This window comes from Phalangium opilio, unplaced genomic scaffold (genome assembly GCF_054372755.1).
Source record: "Phalangium opilio isolate 3A_F unplaced genomic scaffold, DU_Popi_V2 ptg000073l_1, whole genome shotgun sequence".
Classification (NCBI taxonomy): domain Eukaryota; kingdom Metazoa; phylum Arthropoda; class Arachnida; order Opiliones; family Phalangiidae; genus Phalangium; species Phalangium opilio.
In genome coordinates, this window is record NW_028324183.1 from 2,798,618 (window position 1) to 2,812,066 (window position 13,449).

Sequence of the window (13,449 nt, forward strand, 5' to 3'; positions counted from 1 at the left end):
TGAGCAACGAAAAACGCCCAGTGAAAACCCAGTGTCATAATTTAAATTTGCAATACATCCCATTTTGTGTCTAAATTTGACTTACTACATCCGCTATGAGAACCCTTTTTCTAGCTCTTTCATTATTTTTCTTATGAATCAATAATGTCAAACTTCCTAAGAATTTTAATATATACATTTTTAATTGAAATTCTATAATATACAATACAAAATATAAATAGTGTCCAAGGCGATGCGTCAAAAATTCCACCTCGTCTCCTTCTCTCCCGCGATCCTCTTCACTTTCCTCTTTAAGCTGGGTTTCCTTGTCTAATTGACGTTCCTATCTCGACCTTACCAGCCTGTTTCTTATTATCCACACCAATGGTCATAAATATTTTTCAAGTGCCCCATCGAACTAAGCCACCCGAGGTCATTCCTTCAGGCTTTTTCTCCCACCCTCCCATAAGGGCCCCTTGAAGCACTCGTTTTTTCGAAGGTCCATTCACCTCTGGAACTATCTACCCTCTGCTGTTGTCTCTCTAACGTCCCTACCCCAATTCAAACTAGGCCTCAAAAAATACCTGCTCACACCCTCTTTCATCTAGTCCCTCAATTCCTCCCTATGAAGCTGTAAGGCTTCTCAAGCCCTAGCTCTTCACCCCCAAACGGAACAAAAATACAAAAGTGTCTAATTTTGGATTTTTACAGCCTTTATGGTAACCCTTGACCAACGGTTATTCAGGGTTTTTGATTTAGGTGTAAATAATATATTTTTAAAGATATCGTGTAAAGCACTAAAAAATAGCATCGTTTTTATGATATCAACCTGTTTCATTGCAATTTTCATATATCCCATTCTCTCTTTCAATTTCACTTACTACATTCACTGTGGGGACCATTTTTCAAAGGCTTTTTCATTACTTTTCTTATGGATCAATGTCAAACTTCCTAAGGTATCTTATCTGAAAATAGCGTTGAGTTTTTGATATCAAACTGTTTCAATGGAATTTTAATACGTCCCATCATGAATAAAAACATGGTCCTATTTTAATTTAAATTTTAGTTACTTCATCCGCTATGGGGACCCTTTTCTAACTGTTTTTCATTATTTTTCTTATAAATGAATAATGGCATACTTCGTAAGGTATAACGCACTAAAATAACCCAAAAATGTTTTATATACCTTTTAAATCGTTTACTATTATTCAACAATAAGAATAATGATGAAAAAGCGATAGAATAAGGGTTTCCACAAAGAATGTAAAAATCCAAAATTAGACACAAAATGGTGTATATTATAAATTTCAATTATAAGGATATATATCAAAAACTTTGGCTACGACGCGTTACGTAATTTACAATTATTCATGAAAAACGAATAAAAAAGGGTACCCATAGCTGATGTAGAAAGTGAAATTTAAACACAAAATAGTCTGTATTTCAAATTTGAATGAAACAGGTTGATATCAAAAATTAGTCTCTATTTTTACTGCGTTATACGATACGTTAAGAAATTGTTTTTTTAAGTAAAACAAAAAACATGAAAAAGCGTTGGGCCAAGGGTCCCGATAAAGGATGGAAAAATCAAAAATTGGACACAAATTGGTGTATATTATACATTTCAATAAAAAAGTATATATCAAAGCTAACAGCCCATAGGATTTTGGGCGACGTGATGTTTAAAATAAAATGTTCGTTATCGTGATGTTTCTAATTGAATATTCAATCTGGCTTGGGTCGTCATTATTTAATATTAAAAAAGGCCAATAATATCCAAACTCTAAGAGTTGTGGACAGTTAATGATTCGCTCCATAATATAAGAGATAGGCAAAAATGTTGGATTGAACATTGGAATAGACTGTCATACACCACCTGTAATGAGGTGAACCTTGGAACATACCTAGATTTGAGTAGAATGGGTTTCTCCTGCTCTTATGAAGAAGTACAGCGGTTTGAAAAATGCGCTGCTAAGCAGTCTCAAACAGAAATAGAGGATGCTTCTTTTGGTCCCTTTGTGCAATATATGGCAGATAATGTTGACCATAACATCTGCACGTTAGATGGTTACGGAACCTTCCATGGTATGGGTATCATTTCCACTTTTACCCCTGCTGTAAAGAAGACGGCTGTTATTGAACGTGCAGTGGTTTCCGAAGATGATATTCGGAATGCAGGCGGAATTAAGATGAATTTTCCTCCTTCTCAAAAGGCAAGCGGTCTCTCCTTAATCAAGTATTTATCTATACCGGAAGAAACCTGCAAATTTTCATCAAATGACAACATAGAAACGATATGGAAAATCTCACGTGTATTGGCCAAGCTGGAGTGGATTTATGGAACTTGCTATACATGGAACTCATCCCGGAAAAGCGTCAATTTGCTATTTGCCAATGATAGACATGGACCCTACCAACGATGTCTGTATTTATTCAACGCTATGTTTTGTTGCTAAAAATGCTTTGAAGTACGATGCTGTTCCAATTTTAACCTTTGACCAACCACTATTCCTAAAGGCCACAATTTTAATTGAAAATGAACCCAGCACTAGCTGTTTGAAGAAAATTTTACTTAGACTTGGAGTGCTGCATACAGAAATGAGTTTTCTTGGTTCGATCGGTTATATTATGGCTGGATCCGGAATAAAGGAAATACTTGAGTTAATATATGCCAAAAATACGGTTTCTCATATGCTTTCGGGAGCGGCTATATCACGAGCAGTGCGTGGTCACCTGTTATTAGAAGGAGCATTATGGACAATCATAGCAAGGAAATGTTTACCAGACTTTAAAACAAATAAATATGTTTTAGAAGCTGCTGACATGTTAGATAACATTTTAAGCTCGAACATTGATACTGAAGAAATTAGACAATCAGATTCTCTAAAAAGAATAAACGAAACCATTGAAACAACCCTGAAGAGCTTAAGTTTTTGGTTGCTGTCCAGACCCGTTTGTACAGAAATGGCAAATGCCATGGAGGAGGTCACGGGAAAACACATGCATGGTCGTGATCAACACGTAGATTTGGCTCCACCGTGTCGAAATCGCGATGAAAATGACACTGAAACTCTGGAAAACTTTTTGGAAAACAGTAATCTTTTCGAAAATCAGAACTCCTTAAGAAATATCGCCACTGGGATTGTCGCAGACCAACATGTTAATGTGGTATCTGCTCATAAAATTGGCTTGGGTATACTTCATGATATGAAAGGAAAATGCGTTACAGAATACACTTTCAAGAAGAACTGACAAGCTATAAATATGGACTCCAAGCATTCGGTAGTAATAGCCAATGAGAAGGCTATTAATATCAGCTCAAGCAAATGAGGACGGTCTCTCTGATTTATTCAATTTTGAACTATGCACTCAAGTAGTGATAGCTATACAAATAGCCACGGATCCAAGATGGCCGCCACCCCAAGATGGCCGCCCTCTCCCCATCCACCAAACTCAAACCAAACTTTTCAGCCAAGTCTGGACTAGCCCGAGCTCCTGCCTGTTAGTTTCAACCCCCATGACATCATCTTCTTAACTTAAACTAAAACTAAAACAAACTTTTCACCCAAAGATTAAGCTAAATTCCTACCTGACCAACCCTACCTTCCAGCATGCTATGACTCTTTAGAGGGGTTTTACCCATTTTTTCCCCCAAAACAAGCTCGGCTTAACCCTCGGAGGCTGTAGTTCTTTTAATAAACCAGTCCAGTTATTTTGTAAGATTCTCGTTTGAATTTCCCGCCATAAAAAATAACCTTTTTAAATATGTCTGAGAAACAAAGACAAATACACAAATAAAGATTTTTAAATAACAAGTACCAAATAGTATATACATTAAAATAATACAGATTAACAAGAATATAGATATAACAAAAAAATTGGACAATACTTCTTTTCTTTGAGGGCTTGTTTGTCTCACAACACAAAACACATGTTACATGCTGAATCCTAAATTATTTACCGATACTTCCGGGGTAGACAAAACAGGTTGTTTTTGGCACTTCTTGATCCCGAACCGTAGGTTTTATGCGCACGACCTTGTGAATGTTGTCGACCACCATCAGTAAACTTTGTTCGTGCATTCTGGTGGCCGACGTCAAGGGGCGCAGCGCGGAATAAACACTGCCGGATTAATTTTGATGAAAGACAGGCCGGGTAGTCGAGGATTGTTAGAAATAACCTTTTAAGTGAAATCCTCCATTGGTTTTCGAAGATCGTGGATCTTTCGGCTGGTTGTTTTCGCCACTTTTTGTTCCCGAAATGTATCTATCGTTGAAGGATGGGCCACGTTAATGTCGTGAAATTGTTGAGCCTCACTGAAGAGAACATGCTCCAACTGGTGCAGGGTACGCAGAACCTTATGCAGTGGCAGGGCTTGTGGGCTTGTACAGGCCATGTCCTATAAAATTCTTCGTTGACCCTTTACCTCCCCAAGGAAGTTACATCCGAGCCACTGTGGGGCTTGTTCTTCTTGTTCTGGTCTGGTTGTTTGCGCCAGAACTTCTCCTTCATTGCAGTGTCATGATGCTTGTAGTACCGGTGCAACCACAGCCATCCAAAATAACTCCACCACCACCACCACCACCCAAAATAACGCTTCCGAAACAGACCTTCCCAGAGGCTGATCCGCTAAAACCCTACTATCCAGCATTTCCGAAAACCGACCCACCTAAAACGACCACTTCGCCATCTACTAGCCCAACCCTTCCAAATTCGACTAAACCGATACCTCCAAGTTCAAATAAACCAATACCTCCAAATACGGATAAACTAATACCTCCAAGCTCGACTAATTCAGCCCCTACCACAACGGCTAAGCCAACATCTACCACAACAACTAGCCTAACATCTACCACAACAACTAGCCCAACATCTACTACAACAACAACAACAACTAGGCCAACCCCGTCTACTTCAGATCCTTCAAAGATTTTGACTACAGAGCCACCAAAAGTTGAACAACCAAAGCCAAAGCCGGAGACAACAAAGTCCGAAGTACCAAAAGTTGAACAACCAAAGCCAAAGCCGGAGGCAACGAAGTCCGAAGTACCAAAAGTTGAACAACCAAAGCCAAAGCCGGAGACAACAAAGTCCGAAGTACCACAAGTTGAACAACCAAAGCCAAAGCCGGAGGCAACGAAGTCCGAAGTACCAAAAGTTGAACAACCAAAGCCAAAGCCGGAGACAACAAAGTCCGAAGTACCAAAAGTTGAACAACCAAAGCCAAAGCCGGAGTCAGATCCCCTGAAACTTCCAGATGACCCGAAAACTCCAACACCAGACCCATTAAAGCCTGACTTACCGAAACTCGATCTATCAAAACCCTCTATTTCTGAACCACTTACGCCTACCCCCTCGCCAACAGAGGTTGAGGAAATATATATATTTCCAGACGCATCAGAACCTGACTTACCGAAACCTGACCTATCAAAACCCGACCCGTCAAAGCCTGACCTCTCAAAATCTCCAAACTCTACAACATCTTCTACTTTTGAGCTACCCATATTACCGAACCCCTCCCCACAACCGGTTGATAAAAACCCTCGTTTCCGCAACCGGTTGATCCCCCAGCAAAAAAGCCCGAGCCAATAAAACCCGAAGAGCCAAAACCAATTAACCCTGAAGATTATGATAACTATAAAATATTGTTCTTACCGCAAACTTTTAGAGCCAGTAAAACGCCAGAGAAAAACGTTGAAGGGCTTTATCGAGCTGTAACGCGTACTTTAGAAAGTTTAGTATTTAAAAAAATTGAAGTAACATATCACACAATAGATAATCGGGGTGATGCTATCATGTATAATTTCAAAACACCGAAATGGGTAGAAATTAAATTTTCTCCCCAACTAGCTAAATTGCTCGATCTTGACCCCAATAAATACTACACAGGACTCAATCAATCTGGTCCTTTGAGGATGACGTTACAAGAATATACCATAAATGAGAACAATGCGTATCTAGAATATCGAGTCAATAGAACCATAAAGCACTATACAGCTTGGGAAGAACCCTGGCTTTATTTCTTTTTTAGAGTGCCAGGTGAGTTTAGATCGACAGATGATTATAAGATTTATGAAGAAATTGCCGAAAACCTCCAAATAACTGCGCGCAATTTTGACCCTTTAAGAATGCAACAGGCCGAATTTAGCGTTATTAAACAAGGAGCGGAACGTTATTTTAGAGTCCATTGTCCGGAAAAAATTGAAATGCTATTCCCAAAGGATTTGCGGGATATATTAAATTTAGAAGCTGAATACGTTGGTGGGACGTTTCTATCCACTAAACCTTTAGAGCGTAATTTTACGCATTTCAAAACAACTAGTGACACATTTGTAAATTATCGCGTTCATGACTCGCTAATGTATCTATTTACTAAGACTAATTTCACAAAAATCAAAATACCCGCGGGCGAATATACCTGCGATTTGACGGCGACCGGGGCCGTAATTCCCTTCTCTTTATATTTAAAAATTATAAACCAGTTATTGGGGGTTCAAAAATATATGCCTCGCCAGTATTTTAAAATGTACATTCTCAAAACGGCTTTGGAAAATAGATACTATGTTCGTCTCGAAATAGAGCCAGGTGTTCGCGTATCGGTAGCTGGACCAATGGCCCAGTTATTTAACATTCCCGAAGAGGGAGAATTTTTCAACACAGTCACTCGGGAGTAGCTCTGGTAAATCCCCGATTAAGATCAATAACTCTGACAGCGGCTAATAATTTTTGGACTAGCGAATACGATGTTGATAGATTTCCAGAAGACCCAGACTACGCTGACCAGCCGTAATTACCCGGGTCCCAAGGCAGACAAGTTAACAATTACGCGTGCGAGATTCCTCCCGGGGTATATTATCATATTAGCGATGTTTTAAATGCCATGAGTGACGCCATGCTACCAGCGCATAGAAAAAGTCTACAATTTTGGCAGAATGTAGACGGAACCGTCACGGTTTCAAAACTGAACGATACGGTTTCAATTTTGTTTCCCAAAACAACACCCGGACGAGGCCTGGGGCGATTGTTAGGCTTTAGTAGTAATCAATTGGATCGGTATATCAACAGCGAGACGTCGGAGTATCCCGCGGATATCATGAGAGGCGTCGATGCCATGTTTGTTTATACCAATATTATCCGTCAACAAGTAGTGGGTGGTGGTCAAGCCCCTCTGCTACGTTTCATAAAAATGCCGGCTTTTTCGCTGCTAGACGAGGAGAACCAGGAAATATTTAATAATATCGACTTTTATCCAATTTCAACTAGCGATATACAAGAAATTGAAATTGAATTGAAATCCGATTACGGGGAAAATATCCCGTTTAATGTGGGTAAAGTATATATTAAACTGTTTTTTAGGCGTCGACGTCAATAGAACTTGAGCAATGGTACCCAATAGATATACTCTGTATTTCCAAAGAGGATCGTCTCTTCCGGCTTTATACGCAAACGTTTTCCAATCGGGGGGTCGTTTTAGTGTCGGCGGTATCTTCAATTCTTTATTGCGCAAAATAACACCCTTTATTAGGCCTGCCATTAGTACTTTAGCGTCCGAAGCTGTTTGGTTAACGAGTAGAGTAATTAGCGATGCCCCAAACCCCGGAATATCACCTCGAGAATCAATTAAACGAAATGTCAAGCAATCTATAAATTCCCTACTACATAAAGGCGTGGACCGGTTTGTCAACACTCAGAGCGGGACGGGCCGAAAACGAAAGAGGACTGCTAAAACAAGCCGGAGCAAACGTGTTAAGCGACGCACTAAACGCGATTTTCTAGACTAAACATGTCGACCTACGAAAGTGTTCTATCCGATTTTGAAGTATTTGAAAAGCCAGTGGTGAATAATACACTGAGAGAAAAAACAATGGTTGAAATTACAGGAAGTTCATGGAAACTGGTGATTCCATGAACCTTATGAAAAATTAACATGAACCTCCGTAATTGCAAACTACATTCCCCGTTCTGATAAAAAAAACGGGTTTTAAACCTAATAAATTAACAGTAGTATTTATGTTGTAAAAACAAGAATTGCATTTTAATAACACGGGTATACATCCTGTAAATATAGACGGGAGCAAGTACAAAATACAAGTTTTCAAGTAACATTAACCAGTTCTACTTTAGTTATATTTACAGGAATAACTGAGTAATTTTTACATTATTTCATGTAAAACTAACTAGTTCTACTTCCATTATATTTGCAGGAAGTACTGAGAAATTTTTACATAGTTTTTTGTAATATATCCATGAGCTCTCCCGGTAGAATTTACAGGACGTCCCCTCTGCCTTACAATATGCTTCTGTGATATATGCATCACTGCTTACCGTGTAACTTATAGTAAATTGTGTGCAAAATACGAAAAATCAAGTTAAAGTAACCAAATCTACTTCTGCTATATTTGCAGGAACTAGTTAGTAAATTTTACATTGTTTCTTGTAATTTGTCCATGAGCTCTCCCGGTAGAATTTACAGGTCGTCCCCTCTGCCTTACAATATGCTTCTGTAAAATATGCATCACTGCTTACCGTGTAATTTACAGTAAATTGTGTGCAAAATATGGAATTTCAAGTTAAAGTAACCAAATCTACTTCTGCTATATTTACAGGAACTAGTCAGTAAATTTTACATTGCTTCTTGTAATTTGTCCATGAGCTATCCCTGTACAATTTACAGGTCGGCCCCTCTGCCTTACAATATGCTTCTGTGAAATATGCATCAATGCTTACCGTGTAATTTACAGTAAATTGTGTGCAAAATATGGAATTTCAAGTTAAAGTAACCAAATCTACTTCTGCTATATTTACAGGAACTAGCGAGTAATTTTTGCAATGTTTCTTGTAATATATCCATGCGCTATCCCTATAGAATTTACAGGTCGTCCCCTCTACCTCACAATATGCTTTTGTGAAATATGCATCAAGTTTCATGTAAAATATTCGTGAACTACCTCGGAAGATTTAACAGGTCGTACCGTATGCTTTTCAATATGCTTCTGTGAAATATGCACCTCTGCTTATTGCGTAATTTGCAGCAATTGTTCTGACAAATGTAATACAGAGGATGTGCAAAATACTACATAATGCTGTGCATATTTAATAATTACTATATAAGCAACTTAAATATCAAAAGCGAAATTTATTATTTATAAGCACCATGGCTTTGAATTAAATAAGGCCCGTAAAGGTTAATGAAATTAAAAGGGTAAAATTAAAATTTTACATATTTCAACATTAATCCACTCATCTGCTAGAACTGAAATTCACGCCTATAGTTGGCTAAATGTAATCGAGAAGTAATTTATGTCAAACACACTTGAATGAAATCACCTTAAACCTAAATTTATAACTCTTGAGGGAAATTTACTTTCAAGTTTTAATAATTGTTAGGGACCATATATTATAATAATAGTAATAAATATTCATATCAAACCAAAAAAATTTATTACATAGAAAATAGGTACACATTTTGTACTCAAGATTGGTACAAGAGGTATAAAAATTTCCGTCAAGTGAAAACACTAGTTTTCATTCCATCCAATCAACGTTGGCAACTTTGCTCATCAAACCAGTTAGTTTGGAATTTATTTTAGTTTTTATCTTCGTATTGGTCGTACTTATTTTAGCCAAATACCTAAAACATATTGCGTTTTCAGTATAGTGCATGGTAATAATAAGAACTTTTGGTCTATACCTTTGAAAAAACAAAATAGTTGCGATACATGATGGTGGATATTGAAGGTTCAAAATGTAAAAAACAGCAAAAAAATATCCTAAAGCTGAAATAAATTCGTTCCCCTACAAATGATCATTTACGATCTGCATGTCTACGCTCACCATGAATTGTGAAGCATGGCCAGTACCTAGAGTCGGACCTAAATTGAAAATGACGGGCCCATTAATTATAGAACCTTTAATTATTATGGATTAACCAATAGGTGAAGGATATTAGAGAGTTAATTCAAAAATATTTTACCAAAAATAATAAGAGCTGGATGAGACGGAAGTTTTTTCTCGATTTCCCTTTTTTCGGTTCCAGCCTGTAAAATTAAGGAATTAAATTTCGGCGTCTCATGTTTTGCCTTATATCTTACCTCAAATGTCAAAAATATCTTGGTCTCGTCTTCGTTGAAATGCGCCATGATAAGTCGAATTACCGCCCCTGCCACTATATCAATGCTCTTTTCCTTGCTCTCCTTTAGTTTGGACAAAATATCCACACAGATAGATTTTTTGCTTTTAGCAAAATAGTTGCAGAAATTATTATTTCGTCTCTCGAAAAAATAGCGGAAGTTTTCCAATATGTCTTTTCCTACTAGCTCTTGCACATGCGCCATAGCGCCTCGCAATTCGAAAAGATAGGGCCATTTCACTTGTAATTCATCCAAACTCATACCGCTGTTAATGTGCATTCTTTGCAAAGCGTAAGTTTTCTTAATTAGATTAATCAAAGTATCAACTGATTTATCGTCCTCCATAGACATTTTCAAAAGCTCAATCCTTAGCTTCTCACAAGACACTTTGTCAGCTTCTATGATTTCAGGTTTGAATTTATATTCGTCACTGTGATCCAAACTCAAACGGCCCTTTTTAGCGGGATCCACATCTCTAACGCGAGGCATGATTTTCTCATTAGCCCTGGATAAGTTTTCTAATCTGTGATATAACTGGATCACTAAACTTCCATAGCCATCATGCCCATTTTTATCTTTAATTATTTCGCCGTCGACTTCATCCAAAATTCTTCCTGGAAAACTTTTCACAAAACTGGCTGCCAAATTCCTCATATCCTTCCTCGACGGTCTTAAACATTTTTTCAAAGCAGCTTCAACAAGTTGACGGACCACCGAATGTCTTATAGTTTCGTTCAGTCTGGTACCTTTTTCTAAGTAATTTTGCACTTGTCTCGAAAAAAGGCCCATGGTGACCTTGAATGTATCAGACCATGATGCTGTAATACCTCCATACTAGAAGTTAAATATATCCAGTTCTAATACCACTTTAATCTTTGGCTTGACCTTTTAAAGGGATACTTCAAAACCACCAATCATATTTTAGCGACCACATATTTTTAACACTTAGGGGTTGATAGGAAAGTTTATAAGCAAACCTACAGTATTTAATTAAAAATCATGAATAAAAGCTAAAAGAATTAAAAATAAACGTTAGGATATTGTTCTCAAACTGCTTGTATATTCCGATTCAAAGATTTTAGGTAGAGGTCTAGACTCTTATTGTTTTAATAGAATAATTGTTAGAATGTTGAGTATCCCTTTAAGTCAAAGAAATTATATAAAAACAATAGTAAATTAACCGGTTCGAGAGACTTTCGCTGGTTGCACAATGAAGTACTTTCTGGATTTGGGTCCAAACTACTACTACACAAGTTTTCATCACATCCGGCATCAGCTGGATTAGCTGGTTCAGCATCTGTATCGATATTCAAACTATCTAATATATAAAACCCTGTTCTTCCTCACGACGGCCCGCCCGCCGTATTCACTTTTTTCACATGACCTTATTTCATGTTATAATAGCGCACGAAATTTTAAAATTAAAAGAAGGGTTAACAAACAATTTTGAAGAGCGCGTGGCATTCCTCCACACTATATTTAATTAACGCGCGGGTGTTAATTAAAAAGATTCAAAAAAGGCTTAACGTAAATTGTATTTTCAATCAGTGACAAGGCTAAGTTTAGGTTTAGATAGGGTTATATAGAGTAGGTTTTGGTTTAGATAGGGTTATATAGGGTAGGTTTTGGTTTAGATAGGGTTATATAGGGTAGGTTTTGGTTTAGATAGGGTTATATAGGGTAGGTTTTGGTTTAGATGGGATTATATAGGCTTTGGTTTAGATAAAGTTATATAGGTTGAGACGTTGGGTTTGGTTTCCATTTAGTTAGGACTCTTAATATCAGGGTCGACCCAAGTCCAATAGGAAAGAATTGAAGAATCATTACGCTAGCGCCCGTTGTATTAATCGCAACGGGCTTTTTACTTAACTTAAGCAAATGGTATCACGTAATGCACAGTATGATGAAGTCCTTTTTTATGCTTAAGGTTTTGCAAAACTAACCCTTCAAAATAGTATTAAGATCACATCTCTGGATGGTCAAACAAATCTTAAATGTAGCAGGTACAAAGCCAGGCTACCTCTACAGTTTTGCACGTGTAGCCCATTTCAAAGTGATAATCTTGCAAAATCTTGTTTCTTAAAACGGTTGCCAGTTGAATCGAAATTCAAGTTTAAGCGTTACCTTTCTTTGCGTTATTATTTTCCACTGCTGTTTTCGCATGTGCAATAAGTCGTCGGATTTGAAGCGGCATCAAAGTTGAGGATTTCAAATCATTTTCAGTTAGAAATTGCAAGTCAAACACATTATGTCCTCCTATGGTTTTCACTAGTGCTGAAATTTCTCTCACTTCATCAAACGTCAAGTTGGGTAGAGCTTCTTTGATGAACTCATCAAGCTCATTTAATTCGCTATTTTTGATTTCGATTACATCCATCTAACAAGTCAAGAAATTTTATCTTAGCGTTTTGGTACGTGTATTATTCTTTCACTTTATGCCGTGTTTTAAATGTGTGGATTAAATTAGTTTCCGATGATAAAAGACACTTAATTTTTTTAGTTCAGTTCAGTCATAGTATAAATATATATATTTGTCTTGAAAATGTTTTAAATGTGTGGATTAACTTAGTTTCCGATGATAAAAGACAATTAAATTTTTTAGTTCAGTTCAGTCATAGTATAAATATATTATTTGTCTTGAAAAAAAGGGGGGTTTTCTAATGCAGTGGGTGAAAAACAGAGTGTTTCAGAGAAATTGTCTTTCGCCCATGGATTTCATAGCAGGATAACGGATAATAGTCAGAAAGGTCCTCAATTGATATTATTATATTTTTTCTCATTTCTCTTAACTCATAAACATGCAAGTGTTGCACGTATACCGATGAGTATAAGGAGAGTTGCCCCAATACAGCTGTATTATTGTGAACAATCATGGTGACAATTTCTCCAAAAACTATTATGTCTTCTTTGGATTCAAAAACCGTAAAATTCCCTTTCTCATATAGTGTGCCTTAACTTATCCGTTAGCACAGTATTTTTGGAATTAAATTTCCACTTTTCAATTTCACTGCGAAATTCGTCACCAAAAGAATAGGATTGTAATTCCTTGACACCGGATGTAAGCTGGACAATTGGGGGAAATGGTGATCCTGACAGAAAGTATGCCTGTTGAAGTTGATGCTTTTCTGACAAAGTTTTGGTGATGTTCAAAAAGTTTTTAGTGTTGTGGGCATATTTTTTGTACACAGAATGTTTGCTTTCAAAGCGAAGGGTCCATAGTCGAATTAGTGGTCCAAAATGCAAAATTAGGGACGGATAATGGTTTATCACATAATGATGCTTAGCCTTTAATGTATATTGAGGAAACTGCTCTAGTAAGTCATGTTTATATTCTAGAAGC

General features: G+C 37.2%; 1 protein-coding gene across 1 annotated transcript; it reads right to left on the reverse strand.

The window, feature by feature from the left end:
• Positions 1-4,915: 4,915 nt before the first annotated feature.
• Positions 4,916-12,982, reverse strand: LOC149659335 (uncharacterized). Its single transcript, XM_089844077.1, has 8 exons — positions 12,929-12,982; positions 12,234-12,486; positions 11,291-11,406; positions 10,071-10,943; positions 9,953-10,016; positions 9,793-9,851; positions 7,858-7,941; positions 4,916-5,305 (listed from the first exon to the last, which is right to left on the reverse strand). The coding sequence occupies exons 1-8, from the start codon at positions 12,980-12,982 to the stop codon at positions 4,916-4,918; spliced, it is 1,893 nt and encodes a 630-aa protein (XP_089700203.1).
• Positions 12,983-13,449: the final 467 nt, after the last annotated feature.

Excerpts from the sequence above, each read along its gene's own strand:
- LOC149659335 (XM_089844077.1), bottom strand. The coding sequence starts at position 12,982 with ATGATTGTTCACAATAATACAGCTGTATTGGGGCAACTCTCCTTATAC. Across the intron at positions 11,407-12,233 it reads AAATAATAACGCAAAGAAAG|ATGCTGAACCAGCTAATCCA; the intron begins GTAACGCTTAAA and ends ATATCGATACAG. Across the intron at positions 10,944-11,290 it reads AGCGAAAGTCTCTCGAACCG|TATGGAGGTATTACAGCATC; the intron begins GTTAATTTACTA and ends TTTAACTTCTAG.